Here is a 19,282-nt window from a genome sequence, read left to right on the forward strand (position 1 = left end):
GTCACCTCTCCTGTCAGCTCAAAAAGGAAATGGGAGTGTATAATGGTGGTGATGTTGGTGACATCACAGATCTTTTCAGATATTTTTTATAATACCTCCCAGTGTCCCCTAGCTACTGCTAAAGCAATATTTAAAAAGGCAAAGTGGTTTATTTTTCATTCATTTTGTTTCAATTTACAGATCCATACGGACTCGGACGAGGGTGAGGGCAACATCAAGTACACTATCTCTGGAGAAGGGGCAGGCTCCATCTTCATCATCGATGAGCTAACTGGAGACATCCATGCCACAGAGAGACTAGACCGTGAAGAGAAAGCCTTTTACACACTTCGAGCTCAGGCCCGGGATCGGCACTCCAATGATCCTCTGGAACCAGAGTCAGAATTTGTCATCAAGGTCCAGGACATCAATGACAGTGAGCCTAAGTTCTTGGAGGGCCCCTATATTGGCAGTGTGGCGGAGCTGTCACCCATAGGTAAGGCAAGAAACATATAATATAGTCACACAGGGACCATTTGGATATATGTTTAAAGCTTTGAGCTCAGGATAGCCCAAAGGTGCACATACTGAACAGAATTACCAGTTATATTACAGCTATTTCTATGATGCATAAGTGGGCTCTATAACATTTTTTTTCCTGGGCTTAGGGGAAAGTATTAAGTTTCAAAAAGTGAAATATGCTAAAATTTGCCCTCATTGTGGAGATGGAAATAGGAAAAAGTAGAAAGACGGTGTTAGAAAAAAAGGTGTGGAGTCAGTAAATTCACTGTGGATGAGAAATAAGTAGAATGGTGGCATGGTCATTTGAAAAGGATTCCCCACACTGATTTCTTTGAGCCGTAGGTACTGTAGGAATAAAATGGAAAATGAAGGAGACAGTGCAGTCATATAAAGAAAGGGGAGGTAATATAGACGAATGGCATTACTCTTAGATGGGCTTCGTGGCTGTGTTGTGGAACACTAATAGGAAGCAAATGATAAAAGAGGGGAATAAGGGGGAAAGAGGAACAGAGAAGAGGTGCTTCAAAAGAGTAGTGACAAAGGTACACCAAATTTCCATGAAAGCTGTTGACACAGAAAGCACAGCACTTCTAATCTTGACAAACATGTTTTTTTTTTTTTTGGTACTGTTGTTGTTTTGTGGGCAACTGTAATGGTGATGCTACGTGGCTCCTTAAAATCCTTGGTGAAATGAAAGAGACAGAGGACGGAGGGTGTCAGGGGCTTAATTAGCAAGGTATTAATGTCAAAGAAAAAGCTGATGTTTGATAAACAAAATTCTGTTTGGCTGCCAAGCGATATCACAATATTGAGTGTGCACAGTATGTGGTGTATGATACCGGTATGTGTGCGTGTGTGTTCATGCATATGCACTAGAGGAGGGGTTGCTTCTTGTTTGAGTGACTCCTGGAGTGGTGCAAAATGGAATGGTTCTTCCCTGTTCGAGCCTGATTGGAATTAATTCCTGCTTCCTCAGCATGATCCAAACCACAGGCATTTGTGCCTACAGTGCTCTCTAAAACTGAATGGTGTTTGTGTGCATGTGGGTGCGAGAGCAAGGCAAAGAGAGCCAGTGTGAGAGACAGGGCGACTGACAGGTGGCAAGAAACACGATTAAAGACAAAGAGAAATGGAATGATGCAGGGCTATAGAAAATGATGCAAAAGCTTGGGAAGCAAAAGAGCCATTATCTCCTCGAGAGAGATGGAGTCATACAGACCATGCTTAGCTAATGTAATCTTAATGATCACGACCCTTCCACTTTGGCTGGCCCCCCTTATTCGACCCTGTCGCACCTCAGTCAAATTACGCACTAAATGAGTGTGCAGTTCATGTTTTAAACATCATTGTGGAACACCGGCCCTAATGAGGTAACAACTTCTGCTTAGTCAAGCATTCCCCTGTCCTGTCCCTGTTTCTTTCCTTTCTGCTGTTCTCCTGTTGAACATCAGCTAAGGCTAGCAGTATTTTTTGGGCATGTCAGTGATAAGGTCACAAGCACAATGACAATAACAGAATGAAGTGAAAAGAAAAAGAAAAACATCCCAGACTGACGGTTTGACTGCAACATGTCACTCAGCAGCTCAATGGTCTTTGCTGTGTGTTGCCCGTCTACATCTCATGGAGAATATCACTTGTCTTGAGGAGGAATTTATCATGAAAGAATGGCCGCCATGATGTGTTCACAGTCAAGAAATCCCCAAACCAACAAGAATTGATCCTACTAACAACAACTGCCTGTGTAAGCAAAGCTTTTTTGTAGCTTACTCCTGTTTGCCAGAGATCTCTGTTGTTGTCAACGCGTTACAAATCTGTGCGCCATACTGTTAAAGTGGGTGACACGTTCCTTAATTATGATGAACATGAGCGCGATAGTTTACCTTGACTCAATCCCACACACACAGTCCCGCTGCTTTAAACTCTTGCACTAGTGCCAAATGTGTTGGTCTGTGTTAATCTAATACTACTACAACTATGGTGCCATGTTTTTGGGGTAATTACTTAGAAGTCAATCAAGCTATATATTTATAATATGGTTGGAAAGATTTATGTCATCACTAGGAACAAATGGGCTTGAGGCAGAGTGCTATAGATATAGTAGAGAAGGCAGAAAGTGTTGAAGGATGAGTAAGTTTAATTTCTTTTTTTGTTTGTAAAAATATAAAAACCGTATTGTCCTTTGAGACAAAATGTTTGTCCAAAAATTAAATACTTAAAGGAGTTTGTTCATTTGTTTGAATTGGTGATATGTTTCTAGCCGTTTTAACACTACCCATGATTTTAATTTGTTCCATCTGTGAGTTAGTTCTCTTCTCATGCTTTTCTTTTATGTAGTGCAATGTCGTATACTGTAAGTATCCATTAAAGCCACAGAAATGATGTAGGTTTTATAAGCATGCTGACGTCTTTAACACTGCATACTTAATTTTGTCACTTTTCCTGTGTGATTGCAGTATATACGCTAAACCTTGTTAGAATCAGCACTTTTTATGGAATTTGGATCCAAACCATGATTGCATTTTATGCCAGATGGAAGTAGGTTACAGGCATTAGCCACACTAGTGATACGCTCACTGTTCTGTTTTATGACCAACCATACAGCAAACTGCTTTGAAAAACGTGAGGCCATAATAGTAAGAAAGTAATCAGCAGTCAGCTGCCAGAGGCATATTCATTTTTACTTATCACTCGTGTCATGTCTCCCAGGGCGTGTCTTTGTCACAGCTTTTCAGCCTCCACCCTACCTCCCCCTTCCTTCAACGACAGTATACGTGTCTGCGTGCTCAGCATCTGCTACCAAAAATAACACTTGTGTTAGTAGTCTGTTTGTTTTTCATGGATAGTTAACTCTAAAAAGGAGAGGAGAAGACAAATAAAATAGGAGTGGCGACGATGATGATGAAGTGCGAGGGCCTGAGCTCTGTGTTGTCCCGTGGAAAATGTGCGGCTAATGGAATTGCAGTCTTAAATCAAATTTGCAGTGCATGGGTGATTGAATGTTGCTTTGAGAACCGTGCATGCCTTTATGTGGGGACAGAGGAGAGATCACAAATAGAGTGGGTCTGTAAAGAAGTAGCTGTGTCCTCTGATTCATGATGGTAAAGACTGAGCATGATGGATTTAATACAGAGTCAAAACAGAAGACATCCTTGATTGAATGCAGCCAAAAATGAAACATGGAGCTGACTAGAAGATGCTGCTCAGCTCTTTACTTCTTTCTGACTTGTATTAATTACCTCTCAAATATGCCTTATGGTGTTTTCACACACAATGCAAAAATGGCAAAATATGTAACAGCTTAGACTGAGTTAAATCACGCAAGCAGTGAGTTGCGAGCTTCAGTAAAAGAACAGTTTGTTGGCTCCGTTGTCTTTACCACCAGGATGGTAGATGTGCCTAGTATAGTGGCCAGTTAGTGTAAATTGAAAATAATTACTTGTTTACTGAGTCGGTCTCCAAGCTGACATCTTTAAGATTAAAAATTAGAACTGGATCTGTCAGGGATTATTTCTTATTTATACAATTCAGTTGACATTTGTTTTGTTTGTTAAAAATAAATAAATATTGTGGAGGATTATCTAATTTATTTGATTTGTCTGAACTCTTTCTGATGTTGGTGTTTAACTACTACTGTAGGGTTGAAAAGTCTGTAGTCTTAGACCCTGGGATGCAGAATCTGGGTTTGAACTAAACTAAGACCAATTAGGACTTTAGTTTGCATATTCCAACATCCACTGTGGAATTGACTGGTTATTATCCTGTATCTGGCAGAATCCCAGTGTACTTATAATCACAAGGTTGAGGAAATAAATGGATTTAGCTTCTTGTCAAAGAAACACATTCATCTTTGTGAAAAGATGCATACATTTTACTTATGTAGTGGTGCGGAAGCAATGACTCATCATCTTTCTGTTTGCCATTCCCAGTACGGCCTTGCTAAGTACTCACAGTGCAGGATAGTGTTTTCATTGTATCCTTATCTTTTCTTCAATATACAAGAATCAGTAATCTGCTTCAAAATGGAAGAATCGTTCGCCGCTACTAGCCTGTGACTGGAGTACAGGATGGTTGCCTTACACTTGCCCATTAAATCCCAATTCAAAAGCATGGATCATAGTGTCACACTTTTATAACAATGTAGTCCCATTAAAAACCAGCACTACGTTAAAAAAAGCTCTGTATTTGTTTATTTGTTTATATTTCGATTGGGTTTGACTTAATGTCTGACATGTTCAAAGTTAATAGGCCTTGATATATTTGCATAAATGTTGTATTGTATGATTATGAATTAAGTGTGTGGAGTGTACTCCATGTGTATTTATAATACATGTAAAGAAAACACACCAGTTCTGTCTCAAACAAACATAATGTGGTTTTAGTTGGCTTAACAGCTTTATTACATGTTCAGAGAAGATGAGAAGATCCAATGTATTGTGAAAAATCAAAAACTCCACATTTTAGGTCTGTTTGATTAATGGATGCTCACTCATAATCCAACAGGTCATCATTCTCTTTATGGCTCACCATCCCTTGTATTTTATGAATAGAAATGGAGCCATTATTAATGTAAATCACCTTTGATGTTAAAAGCTAATGTTGCATCATTGTCCATTTGTTAGAGGTACCTGTCTGCCCAGTTAAAAAAAAAAAAAAAACATTATTCCATTATAAGATACTTCTAATTCATCTTTAGCAAAAATCCATGTGGTCACTGAGACTTTCTAAAGTTGTGTTAACATGCATTTAGTAAAATGTGAATTTGATATACACACAAAATACGTATTCTACTATATTACAGTATACTGTATTGTTGTTTTGTTACTTATACAAATCCCTAAATGTAAAAAAAAAAAAAAAGTTTTACTATCTGTTTTACAGGACGTTATATGTTTGAATTGTTTCTTGGCCACTGCAATGGGCAGCTGAACAGGTGTATCTAATGAAGTGGCTGGTAGGTGTAAGTTGAAAATCATGACTTGTTTCCTGAGTGGGTTTCCAACTTGATATTTTTAATGCTAAAAATGAGATGGTTGGGTCTGTTAGAAATTGAGTTTTCTTATTTAGATAATTCAGTTGACATTTGCTTTGTTTGTTTTGTTTTGTTTTTTCTTCTGGGTTTTCTCTGTTGCTTAAATCTTTTAATTATTTAGTTTTATATTCCAAATTAGATTTGTGTTCCTTGTGTTTATTAAGAATGGGATTATTTTTCCTCTAAGTAATATTGGCTTTAATTTAGCTTGAAGCGATGCTTACACATGCTTCGGAAATGGCTGAGACAGATGAGATTTGTCTTTAAAATGGTGCTTTTAAGATTGTAAAACCCAGTTTGCTGAGAAGTAATGAAATATTTGTATAATGACAATGATATGTATTATGATCATTTTGTTACTGTAGAGACAAATGATAAGGAGCTTTTTGATGATAAATTGGGTTGGTTATTTAAAGAAACAGAACATTCCTGTGGAGGCTGTTTTATTGTCACTGTGTTTGATTTAGTGGCTTGTAGCAGTAAGTTTGTGTGTGGATTGAAACCATCTCATTACCCACCACACCCACCTTCCCTTTCCAAGCATAAGAGAGTCTACTGTGGAGTTAGGTTCTATGTTGTCGTCTCCAACCTGAGTAACAATGTCTGAAATGATATTTAAATACGATTCTTTTTAAAGTGCCAGTTAGCCAGTGAGTGCAATAGGTTTTAATAGATATCTATCTTTAATAGAGAAAGAGTTTGGGTAAAAATTACGCTGATATTAAAATGTGAAGATGTTTCTCATCAAGGTGAAAAGCTGTCTCGTAATATGAGTACATTACAGAACCAGAGCAGAAGCCAACGTGACAGAGTATGAAATTAGCATCGCAGATCTCCCTGCCACTATAACATAATTTGTGTGGCAGCATTTTGAGTACCCAGTGGAAACAATAACGTGTGACAGACAAGACATGAATTATATATAAGCACTGTAAGAAAAAAGTTCAAATGGCGTTTCGTAAGTGCCATACACTGCGACTAACATGAACATACTGCTGCCAGAAAGCACAGACTAGACTGGATTGTCTCTGTTTGCACATACTGAGAGACTACTACTTGTTATTGTTGCATGTATTGTTTGCACTGATAAATAAAAAGTTAATTATATATATTTATTTTTTATGTTGAATTTCTGGAAAGTTCATTAGTGATAGTTTAGTCTCACACACGGCTTCAATTACAGGTTAGAGGCTGCTGCATAGTTCATTCGCCATTATAAGGTCTGAAGAGGCTTGTGAGATAATACAGGACATGAAGCAGTCAGTTGAGTTTGTGGAAAAACCTTTCACAGTGTTTTATTCTTTTACTGCATATGATAATTTATGCTAGGAAAGCAGAATATAAGTGACATTCATTATCAGATGATTAGTTTAAACATTTCAAAATGCACCTTTCTTTAGCATTTTGTGACTTTTAATCAAATAAAAGACTTTTCAGTGGGGCTTATACTGTTTGTTCAAGCCAGGGACATGCCTTGTGTTTATATTTGAAGAGGCATCATTAATATTTGAATTCCATCCATCTCTTTTCTCTTTTGGTTTTCCTCATCGATATGTATTGTTTAAATATCTATGTAGCTCTGAACTACACCTCAAAAGGTTTAAAAACCCATGAGCTAAAGTAATGTCAAACTGGTATCCTGCCAGTTTCTGACAATACTTTATACAATGTATATATATATATATATATAAAATACATTGGCACCTTCTACAGTTAGTCATGGGATAGATTGAGCTTTTAGACACAATATCTATGCACACACTGCAGAGACATTATTGGCAGTGGCACAATGGCACCCCAAGCTAATGCTTATGCTCCACACGCCCAGCTAATATTGAAGTAACAAAGACAAGCCTTTTCCAATTTGAAATCAGTATTACACTGTGATACAGCATGCATACTAAGACATCCATCTCTATATTTTTATTTCTTTATTTATTTTTTTCAGAGTTTATGTGAGCTGACTGATAAAGTAGCAGAGTGTGTTGGATTTGAAACCATTTAGTCACTGAGGCACACATCTTTTCCTATCACTTAAAGGTTGGATGAATAGCGTCGGTGAGGGAGGGTGGAAATGTGGCTAGTAGGGGCAGCTCTTGGTAGCTGAATCACAACAGGGTGAAACGTTTCCACAGAGCTAATCCTGTGATTGATGCGGTTCCATTAGAGAAGACCTCGGGACCTCTGAGTGGCAGAGATGTGGCACAACACGACATCTGTGTCGTAGCCTCTAACCTCAGGTAACACTGACTGACAAGCTACTGTGTCCAAAGAACAACAGTCAGGCAAATCACAGTCTGATAACAGACATTAAGCTGACCACTATCCTCAGCTATTATCCTCTAATGACACAAGCTGGTGTAGAGATGTACCAGATACAAAGAAAATCCACGATAGTTGCATTAAACTGACATTTATCTTGTTCTAAATCAAAGAACTGGCCTAATATATCAAAGTGAGGGATACTGAAAAAGCCTATTAAACAATATCCTGCAATTTTGTCTGCTAAACCAATGCCAATGATTCTGAATTACATGAAGTGTTAGACTTTTAGGTTTTTCTCTATGTGTATAGAGTATATGTATATGCTCTGTGTATATTAAGCATCATTTTAATGTCATTTTAATGTTCTTGGACTAGATGTTTATTTAAATGGAAACTTATGTATGCTGAATTATGCTGAATTTTCAACAAATTAGATTTGGATTTCTATATGGGCAGACTTGCTACTGCAAAAGACATGTAGTAGACAAATGTTTCATTAAATACCAGAAGTGATGTGCAGACTAGAGAATGACAGTCCACAGAGCAGTGTGTATTGTGGAGTGTATTGTAACCCTTTAAAGGCTGTGGCATTATGACTGTGTATAAAAGTATTCTGCAACATTGATGTTACGACTTGTGCGCAAATTGCAAGTAATTAGGTTATCATTGAAAAAATTAGCTTCTGGTGAAATTGTTCAGAACAAGCAACGCTTATTTCCTCAGATTTTGTTTTTATTCATATTCTTTCATCTCTCCCTTTTCTGTCTGTCTCAGCATGAGACATAAGCTCCCTTCTCGTTTTGTATGTAATGTGAGAACTCCACAAGGGTATTAAAGTAATAATCATCCACCCGGTTACCCAGGAGGCTGCAAATTGCAGCAGTCACTATAAGGACAGCCGGGGCCTGTCATACTAACAGCAGATGAGACATTTGGAGCAGCAAACTCGCAGGATAGAGCGATGTGATAAGACACGAGCAATTTACAATCAATATTCTTAGCCAAACACCTATGTGTGTTATGTATATGACCAGTAACATCCACCTAAATACACTTGACCACAGTGCTTGGCATAATTTATTTTGGCTGATGTGTGTGTGGTCATGTGTGAATCACTGTGTTTGTGGATTAGGGAGAAGCTGAGAGAAACAAGGTGTGTTCAGTGTGTGAAGAGCGTAGGTGAAAGTAGGCCGATGCAGTGCGGTGCTGTGTAGCACTAAAAGATTCAGTGGCGGTACACATTACTGGAAAGAGGGGAAGGAGGCTGCTTGCCAAAACCACATTCAAAACCAGTCATGGTAACACTTTCAGCAAGAAAACACATCTGCTAATGTTATGTCATCCTAAACAACACTTTGTCTTTTTATTAACGGCTTCTCAGTCGTTCCAAATTGTCTCTAAACCATCCATGTTGTGTTTTGATTTTTCATAACTGCTTGTTAGTAGTTGGTAGTGAGCTCGCTGCAGCTGACTCATCCAACTAGTACTGGCTACAGGTCATGGGCAGGCAGAGATGGACGGTCCAGCACCGCCCACACCCATGGTATGTTTAAGACCTATGGGGAATTTCAGATTTCTGTCAATATTGCATCCTACCAGCATGCATTTTAAAGGTGCAAATTGGAATTATAGCCTATTACTAGTGGGTTACTTGTTGAGGTGTCATTGGACAAGACACAGAAACCCTGTGAGGTGATAGGACTTCTACTTTATGAGAGAGAAAGCCTTTAATCGTCATATCAATTATCTGGGGGAAAGCATAAAAAAAAAGTACACTTGACCTCTGTCCTTTTTCACTGCTGTATAAGTTTGCACAACTCAAAAGTTCCATGACAGAGCTACAGCCAAACATTTGATTAATGTCAAAAATGTCTGGTTTAATTTTGCCTTAAGGTTCTGACCTTGTATCACAATCTTTCAGTATGAAATCGGTGTTCACCTGAGAGCCTGCAGCTCTCCTCTCTACTGTAGTCAGGCTTCAGCTGACAAGATTTTCACAATAAAAAGATGTTCGACAATAACAAATCAGGCAAACACTGGGTGGTTGACCTTAATTTGCCCTGAGGTTAGAGGCTACGACACTTTAATTACCAGTATAACTCTACTCTAATAATCTGATAGACTAATAGAATTATTAGTATTAGTAAGTATTTCTCCCACAAATTTTGAGAGAACTGTTTGGACCTGCAGTAAAACGATTGTTTAATAAAACCTAACCTAGGCCCTGCAAATGTAAATGCAGTATCAACTGATGATAGTTGTACAGTGAAGACATTTGAAATATTCTCACCACTGATTACACCAGGACAGGAAGTATAATAAATCATTCCAAGAAAATTTGGAAACATTCTGGTTGCTGGCTGACATGCTGTCAATATGTTTTAAATATATTTGTTTTTGTTTTTTAGATGTTGTTTCAAAAAAATAAAATAAAATAAAATAAAATAAAATAAAGGATTATTGGTAGTAATGGTAGTACTTTTACCCATGGTAATGAAATATGATGTGTATGACACCAGCAGTGCTGTATAGCAGCAATTGTGAAAGTGGTAAAAACTCTCACATTTTCAATATCATGCATTTTATATTTTGATGTTGTGTAAGGAATCAAAAATGAAATAAATACCTGACATGCAGATGAGTTTTCAGATCTAATTTGCAGAATCTATAAATATGTTTTGATGTACTTGAAGACCATACAAGCTAATGGCCCTGAATGTTTGCTTCTATATGTGGTATTGAAGACTTTGTGTCATTATTTGTCCAGAGACAAATGCTTGAAAGGAATAATAGGGTTAAGATTTAATTTTAAAGAGATGTTGCACATGTCCACAAAACTGCTACAAAACAAGTAATGATCCCATCTATTAAAAGTAACAAGTTGGAAGACTAACAGAGATTAGATTTACAATATCTGTCAGCACAGATGAAAAATACCCCTTAATCCTTGTAGAGATCTCAAAGAGGATCAATGTAAGCAGGCCATTGGCTTTTATGACATGGCAGATTTTTCTTCCTTTTATACTTCATTCTGTCTCACCTCCTTTCTCTCCCTCACTCACTCCCCATCTCTCTCTCGTGGGCATTTATTTGGATGAGAGAGGAATGAATCACAGTAGAAGTAGTGAAGAAATAACTTTTCACGTGAAAACACCTCAGCTTTTATTGCTTTACTAAATGATCCATAAGGCGGGCGGAGAGCACTGCGTCCTGCAGATTAAGGCGGGTTGGAGCGGGAAAGAGACTCTGCTGCAACCGTTAGACCCTTCCACTAAAGCTCACACTAGGACGGCATCAGCTTAGATAGGCACAAATCTCTTTTACGAGGCTGCCTCTTAAATAGCTGTCAGTCTAGTGTATCACATGTGGCACACTCCTCCAGCTTTCCTCACTGTAATTGAACCATCTCTCCTGGAGTTCTGAAATGATTTGGGAAGCCATTCCGACAGCCTGTGTTGATACCATTAAACAGAACTCATGCATAAATCTCACTATATAGCCATAGTCAACCACCCTCCATGTCGCACAAACAACTCTCCTTCTTACTCCAATTCACCAGAGATAGTCCTAATGTTAGTTTTGATCTAAATATTATTTACATTATCCTTCAAGAGATAGTATGCACTACTTAGATATCATTTACATCAGTGGCTGCTTCAGTATGTTGTTACTTTGGGACAACTGTTGCTTCTTCATCTTCCCACCGTGGTAATGCTATAGCGTCATAGAAAGTACCAGTGTGTTCCAGTAAGAGACTGTACTGCTGACAGACAAGGATAATTTCAAAGCTATTTAACACTGAATCTATATTCATTTTTTTTTTCTGTACATTACAGCAATTAGTAGAAGAGGTAACCTTTACCAGCAGGATTTTTAGTACCTCATTAAGGTGTTAGAAGAATTAAAAAAAACAGACGTCGAGAGATAGAAGAGTTGCATTACACAAGGATATACAAATTGCTGTTTGTAAGGGTGTTGCGCTGTTCGCATGTGTGCCCTGCTGGATGCAGAAGAAGCGCAATATAAAGCAGCTGTATCCTAACCAATCATATTTGTAAAAGTTCTTGCTTTTTTATTATCATCATTAATTTGCATAAATCAATATTTTTAAAAACAGATAAAACCGACTTATTGACTGCGAACGGTTGTTTATTTAGGCTAAATATCAAGCAAAAGTCCATTTTCTGTATCTGCTGTTTTTGTTGATAAGAAATTGCTAATAGGTGGTGGTGCTTCAGGAACAGTCTGCAAGGCAGCAACACCATGAGCTCACTTGGCACTACTTTTTGGGAACAAACCTCACCAGTTTGTGCAATTACTTCTACTTGTGCACTATTGGCGCTGAGCTAGTAACCAAAACCACTAACTTGCAATGAGAATTTCAAAGTAATGAAAAAATCGTATCGTATTTTTATAGCGCCAAATCACAACAGAAGTCATCTTAAGACACTTTACAGGGTTTAAGGTTGAAGACCTTAAAAACACTGCATACAGAATTATATAGAAAACCTATTTGATCAGTTGGGATGAGTGGAAAGAGGAGAGAGAAAAGAACAGTAGTGCAAAAAACAACAATAAGCAGCAAAAACATTGGGCAGGTTGGTAGCTCAGAGGCCAAGGATACCTGCAGAGGAGAACAGAGAGAGGGAGACAGAGAAGAGGAAGCACAACTACAGGAGAGAGAAAAGACCAAGTTAATGACATGCAATGGTGGCATTTGAATGGATAGATGCGAGGAGAGGAGCTCAGCAGCTCAGTGCATCAGTAGAGGTCCCCCAGCAGACTAATCTATAGCAGCATAACTAAGAGATGGTCCAGAGTCACTTGAGCCATCTCTAACTATCAGTTTTTATAAAGCTGATAGTTAGAGATGGCAATGAAGTGTTTCCTAATAACAGACCTGTGCTACTAGGAATTCTGATGGGCGCAACCGGGCGTCATGAGCTCCTGTGTGAATTATTATCTCACAGGACGTCGCCAGCTCTGGCCCCAGGAATACATAGAGCTGCCAATGACCAGAGTATGTTTATCAGCGGGTGTGAGTAGAGAAAATCTGTTGCAAACGTGAACCTGGTCGTGGTGAACCTTGGGCGAGTGTCTATGGTTATTCTTACGAACTGTCACCAAGCCAACCTGACTTCCCGGCTGCTTGGGAACTGCCGGAGGACAGCTAACAGAAGCTAGGCTAGGTGGCATGTGCTTTTGTGTGTGTGTGTGTGTGTGTGTGTGTGTGTGTTTTCCATGGTGCAGAGCCAAGTCTCCAATTTGGTCAGCCTCGCCTCCATTGCTGCAAATAGCTTACACTTATTACAAATGCAATTATCACTAAAGGAGGCAGAGGAGAAACTAAAAATAAGACACACAGAGCAGAACAAAATAGGAGATGCAGAGGGAGCCAGTAGTTGTAAAGATGGTTATGAAATTTGCAGTTTTATAGTTTTATTAACAGGTGCTTGAGTAACACATGTTATGACTCTTATTTCAGTCGCTGTCTAGTTAAATTAGGCACTTAGCGTTAAAACAAGTTAAAGGGCTAAATTCAATTTGTACGAACACTTTACACGTGAACAACAAGTCAGCATCGGTAACAGAAAATGATGCAAAACGCCTATCGTAGGAGGAGCAGCAAGGAGTTAATCAGTTTGATCTTGATTGCTGTTCTTATTCAACTATCATTTATATTTACATTTTACACACTGCTTTACTGAAAACATGCATGAACCACATGAATCCTTATTCTCGAAATGCAGATTTTAGACGCCTATAATCCATTAAGCATCATGCTGTTTATATGAATTTATTTCATTTTCCCATGTTGATAAAGTGCATCCCAGTGCAGTGACGCTACTTCAGAAGAAGACCACTCGCTTTGCACTGCTTCACCTGAAATAGTCTCACACCTGTTTCTTCTTCTCACCTGTGCACATAGGCTGCACTTGAAACATGAAGGCAAGGCTCATTACAAGGTTGGGAGTGTCTCGTTGGTCAATAATCAGTAATTAGTGGATGTGTCTCTCTGATTGCTCCTTCTGCTCTCTCTCTTTATCTCCTTCTCTCATTCGGCTAGATGGAAGCCATCAGACCAGATAATCTTGTTCCTCACAGTCTGAGAGTACTTCAGGTGCTTTTTTTGCAAACTCCAAGTGGACTTTCATGTGTTTTGCACTGAGGGGAGGGCTTTAATCTAGCCATTCTGCTATAAAGCCCAATCGGTGGAGGGCTGCAGTGATGGTTTTCACGGAACTTTGTCCCATCTACAAACAGTATGTCTGTGACCACTGGGTTTTTGGTCACCTCTCTTGCTAAGGCCCTACTACTCTGATTACTCAGTTTGGCTGGGCAACCAGCCCTTTTCATACATTTGTAAATATTTCTAAAATTCTTTTTTCACTTTCTCATTATGGAGAACCGAGTGTAGATTCATGAGGGGAAAAAAAGACTTTGGTTGTAGTATTAGACTGCAACATAACAAACTTGAGAAAAAGTGAAGAGAGTCCGAACACTTCCTGAATGCACTGTAGATAGACAGCTAGTTAATGGAGCTAGCGCTCAACACAATGTTATTAGGCTATGACACTGACTGACAATAGCTGGGATTATGGCTGGGATGGCACTGTTGATTGAGGCCTGTGCCTCAGTTGTGATTCTGATTCTCATTATGATTCTGATTGTACACAGTAATTCATGAAAGATAAACCACAGCTTCACTCAGTGGAGCTAGGTAGAGTGGCAACTCACCTGGAGCTGGTGAGCAGTGATTGTATATAGTTGGATGAATGACAATTAAATGAATGTTACTTGTCATCATCCATGTGTTCTCCCCTGATCCATCCCTGGATGTAGGTGAATCAGCAGTGGCAGTGTATTAATTTATACATAACCTGACTGGGGAAACTGTTTGGATGGAATGACAGAGTTTGATTCATAAGTCTGATACATCATGACCCCAGGGGACTGCATGAGAAATAAAAAGAGGAAATGTAGATGAATAAATGTCAGGGGTTGCTGGGTAACGGCAGGGAGGGAAGTTGCATTAGAGGAGAGTCTCTTGTCCATGAGTCTAGAACAAGGATAAACCCATGGTCTAGAGTCAGTTGTCCAGCTGCTGTATGAAATACTGATGGAAAGTATAAATGCATGTTTCAATTTTGTTTAATGCTTGAGACATGAAGGTACAGTAGAGCAGGGATGGGATTAAAGAACAATGCCAACATGAGGAAAAAAAAATTGAAATAATTGCTGCCAAGCTGGGACCTCAGTCTTTTTAAACCTCATGACAGCAGCCTTTCTCTTGCCTCATCCGCCACTCCCAACCAAAGTTTGTTTGTTTGTGTGTTTGTTTGTTTACTGAATGTATGAGGTACTACTCTGGTTAGTGAAAGCTGTGTGTTGAGATTCTCAGAGACAAACAAATGTGTATCTGATAACTCTGTGAAGTGAAGTGTTGTTAACACACATGTCTGTAAACAGGCCAATGCTGACACTGAGCTCTTGGTAGCCACTATTTTTATATTTCGCCTGGATTTTCTCTTGTTTTCTTATTTAATTTAGAAAACCTGTATTTTGTTATGGTTTTGGTTAGATAGGCAATTTAAGGGTTTGTATCAGCACGGCAAGGCTCAACTCTGAAGCAAAATAAAATGGCATCTTTGACTTTATAATCACTGCTGATGCTTGAGTGTGTAAGCCACATGTTATTTTCAGTTTTCCGCTAGACCAAGGCCATAACAGTAGTAAACCAAAAGGATACTGCGGTTATGCTAACATAACTTTGGTTGAAAGACATGTTTAATTGCTTCAAAAAATTGCTATGTTTTGGATAGCCAGTTACTTTTGAATGTGCATGTTGAATTTTGTATTAGTGTACATTCATCATTGGCTAAATTAAGGCTGGGAGTTGAATAGTCTGAATGCAAATTAGCCATGTGCCCTTGTAGTTTTATGGCAATTACCCAGAGTTGTGTACGCTACATCGAAAGCATACCTGTGTTGTCTACCACTTGTTTTATGTGGGAAGCTGAACTAGAAGTAAGCTAGCCTTGTTAAGCTACTTAGGAAAAAGTAATTAAAAAAAAAACATCTTTGATAAAGAAAAGGAATAAAAGCAAGAAGTGTACAGTTAATGCACATAAAATGTTGGTCCACATCATAAAAGGGCTGGAATGCTGCAATACTTCTTTTGGTTATCCTCATCAAGGCTGTTTTGCCCTTTATCTGTCTTATTTCTGGCAATAAACCAGTTAATATACTTTGTCAACCTTACTCTGCAGAGAATACTGTGCTATGCTTTAGATGGCCATATCAGCTAATGTGATGTTTGTTTTTTTCTGTGCATTAGTAAATATTCTCTGCTCCATAGTGCTATCATTAAAAGATGTATAAATTTAAAAAAAAAAGACTTTAGAGTTAATTTGTTACTCTAGGTTACATCTCTGAACTACAAAAATTCAATTTAAGACATTTTATTTCTGCTAAACCATTGAACTCAATGAGTTAAAACAACAAATGAATAAAACCATAAAGCCCAAAATTAAAGTCAGTCACTGTAACTGTTTCCTCTTTCTGACATTTTTACAGCACTTCCAAATCAGACAGGCTAGATGTGTGGAAGCCCATTTCAGCCATAAAAAAGAGAATAAAAAAAATTATGAGATCATGGTGTGCCCAAACCAATACTGAGAACAAATCCACACCCTTGGTAGAAATGTAGAAATACTAACTATTAAATAGTGATTGAGAATAATGTGTAATAAACAGCTGCAATTCAACCACGATTGCATCCCAGGCATTATGCTCTGCTAGAGGATTAAATTAATAACAAAGCTGTATCCTTGCACAGCAATGAGATATTGTATCCCTGTCTAGTCTTCTATGGTGAGGAAAGTCACTGGGAGAGACATTGCTACACAATGTTGCTCTCATGAATGCGCTGATGAATGTTGGGGGAAATAGCAAAATTATCATTTGTTGTCGCATCATCTGATTATTATACTGGAAATTGTGTTACGTTAGAAAATTTGCATGTGGAAATGAGCATGATGCTGATTTTCCTCTTGTTATTGTTAATGGTGAGACTCACAATGTAAATAACTCCAGGCTGCATACATTAGCTTCACCCTAAGTAGAGCCACTGAAAGCATGAGTAAGTGAGGTGACTAAATATTTATTTGTAACAAGTGTGAAAAGTTGACTCGCACTGCTGACTAAATCTTTTTAGTCAGCAATCTTTTTAGATTTTAAAAGAAGTTAAAGAAAAGAAAATACATCTTTCACTCCAACTTCCGGATTGAATTTGTACTTGACAAGTTTTTAAGCTGCTATGGTCAGAAGTGTTTCAATCTTATTAAGCTACAGTAGCTACTATTGCAGACTTCTGTGTAAATACGTATTTTGCAGCAACCGCTGGAGGTCAGCAAAATAATTTATCGTGAAGTTAAAAAAAAAAAATCACACAAAGTAACTGTTATTCAATGCAATTAGATTGTTCTTGTTATTGTATGATTATGTGAAGAATATGATTTTGTTGTTTTGTTCTATAACCAAACAAAACAAACTCAGCCCAAACAAATGTGTCCATGAGGGGGAATAAAGGCAGACAAACCAGTGTGTTTTTGGTCATTAAAATTATTATTGCTACAGTGCATGCTGTCTCATCTGAGAGCAATTTATGATTGAGGTTTTAGTTGGTGAGAGAAAAACAACTCTTTAGATAATGAATATGTGCTTCTCTCCATTAGACATACTACTCCCATTAATGTTGTATGCATTACATTCCAATCTACAAAAGTCAATATTTTTTTATTGAATTCCCACAAGTCCATCAACAGTAGAATCAGCTTAAGTGAGACGCTAACCATGCCAACAGATACTGTAAGTAATGACTGAAAACACTGACGCCAGCCAAGTTTTAATAAGAACCCAAGTGCCAAACTTACTGCCTCACTTCTCTTTTTAATATAAACACAATAAAGAAGCATTTGCATTTATATGGGTCTTTCTAGCCAGCTGACGCTGTTACCAGCCAGTATCCAGAAACAGCTGAGCATCAAACTGATTGTTACCTGGGGAAAATTAAGATAAGGGAGTAATCCCATGAACGAGAATGGTCTGTAGGACCCACAGCAGTAGGGCCAACCAGGCAGAAAGAATAACAAACCCCTGCCTGTTGCCAGTAATGAAAATGTTTTGTCTGCATGCAGACTTATATTTAAAATATGATAAAAACACCCCCAGCCATGATGCGACATATCTTGATCTTCTTAAAATCAGGCTGGCGTGGACTTCCTATTCTGATGAGGTTATGATGTATATGAATCACAAAAAGTCCATGCAGTGCTTTGACTGCAATACGTAAGGATTTACCTGAAAAAGACAAGGTTGTTCAGTTCTTTGGTACCAGAATTCATGATTCATTGGTCTATTGGAAAAGTACTTTTCTGTCCATTTGTCCATTATACTGGACTAATTTGATCTATTTAGTCAATTTGACACAAAGTCGTTCAAGGTATCTGCAGAATAGCACTCTCTCATTTGTTTCAGTATATCAAGACCAGGTATCAAAGAACTGCGTTATCTGCTACATATACATATGTTAGCATACAAACAGACCATTTCCCAGCTGCATATGGAGAACAGAGTATGATAGGTGACAGCAGCAGTAGTAGTGATCTGAGCTGTCTGATTTAATGGCCGGCTGACTTTAATGATACTCCAGTGGCCTCTCCTCCCTCTTTCTCCCTTAGGAGATCTGTTGGATGACGGGAAACAAACAGTGCTCTGACACTTCCTTCTAATTAGCATCATTAGCATACGGCCATTATGTGGTCGGACAGTAGCATGACAGGGCTCTGAGAAAGGCTACAGCAATGACCTTTGGTGGACAACACCAGCTGTCAGTAATTACCCATAGCATTGACCAAAAAGGATGAAGACAAAGACTGACTCCTTGTCCTTGAGGACCTATGGTGCCCAGGAACATCTCCTTTTTTATCTTCCCTTTCCTGTAAGGGAAATTATTTATAGAAAGAAAAAAAAAATGCACATGCCAAAAGGCCAGTATGCAGTTATTTCCTAATGTGACAATGAAGAACCTTAGTGCAGAAGTTTTTTAAGCTTTAGGCTGAGCTTTAACTAAAATGTGTGACTAAATGCAGAGACGCGCTTGCGTATTTGTTGCCAGAGGCTTATGCATGCACAGTGTTGACAAATTTTCTAAACTGAGTGGAAAGTAATGACTTAAACACTGTTGCTCTACAAATGACAATTTTAAGGTTTCATGTAGAAATAATTCTGTTCTCTGCCTAAGTGTTAGTTATCCCAAGTAATTGTTTGCTGTGGATTTCATGAGCTTCCAACAGATATAGTGTTGACTTTATACTGTGGCCACTTTAACACCCATTGAACGGGGGCTTTACCACTCCTCACTATCCTGTTTAAAAGGCATGGGGTGTTTGTGTTTACCCTTCTTTAAGCCACCTTAAAAAAGTC

At 38.3% G+C, this 19,282-nt stretch overlaps 1 protein-coding gene across 1 annotated transcript in view; it reads left to right on the forward strand.

Annotated features, from left to right (window-relative positions):
- The window catches only part of LOC113153160 (cadherin-22), a 151,186-nt gene that overhangs the window by 84,329 nt on the left and 47,575 nt on the right, over window positions 1–19,282 (forward strand). Inside the window, exon 5 of the mRNA XM_026346637.1 lies at window positions 181–475. Within this exon, the coding sequence (XP_026202422.1) occupies window positions 181–475 (295 nt within the window). The remainder of the gene's footprint in view (window positions 1–180; window positions 476–19,282) is intronic.

The sequence above is a fragment of the Anabas testudineus genome, chromosome 5 (assembly GCF_900324465.2).
Source record: "Anabas testudineus chromosome 5, fAnaTes1.2, whole genome shotgun sequence".
NCBI classification, from domain to species: Eukaryota; Metazoa; Chordata; class Actinopteri; order Anabantiformes; family Anabantidae; genus Anabas; species Anabas testudineus.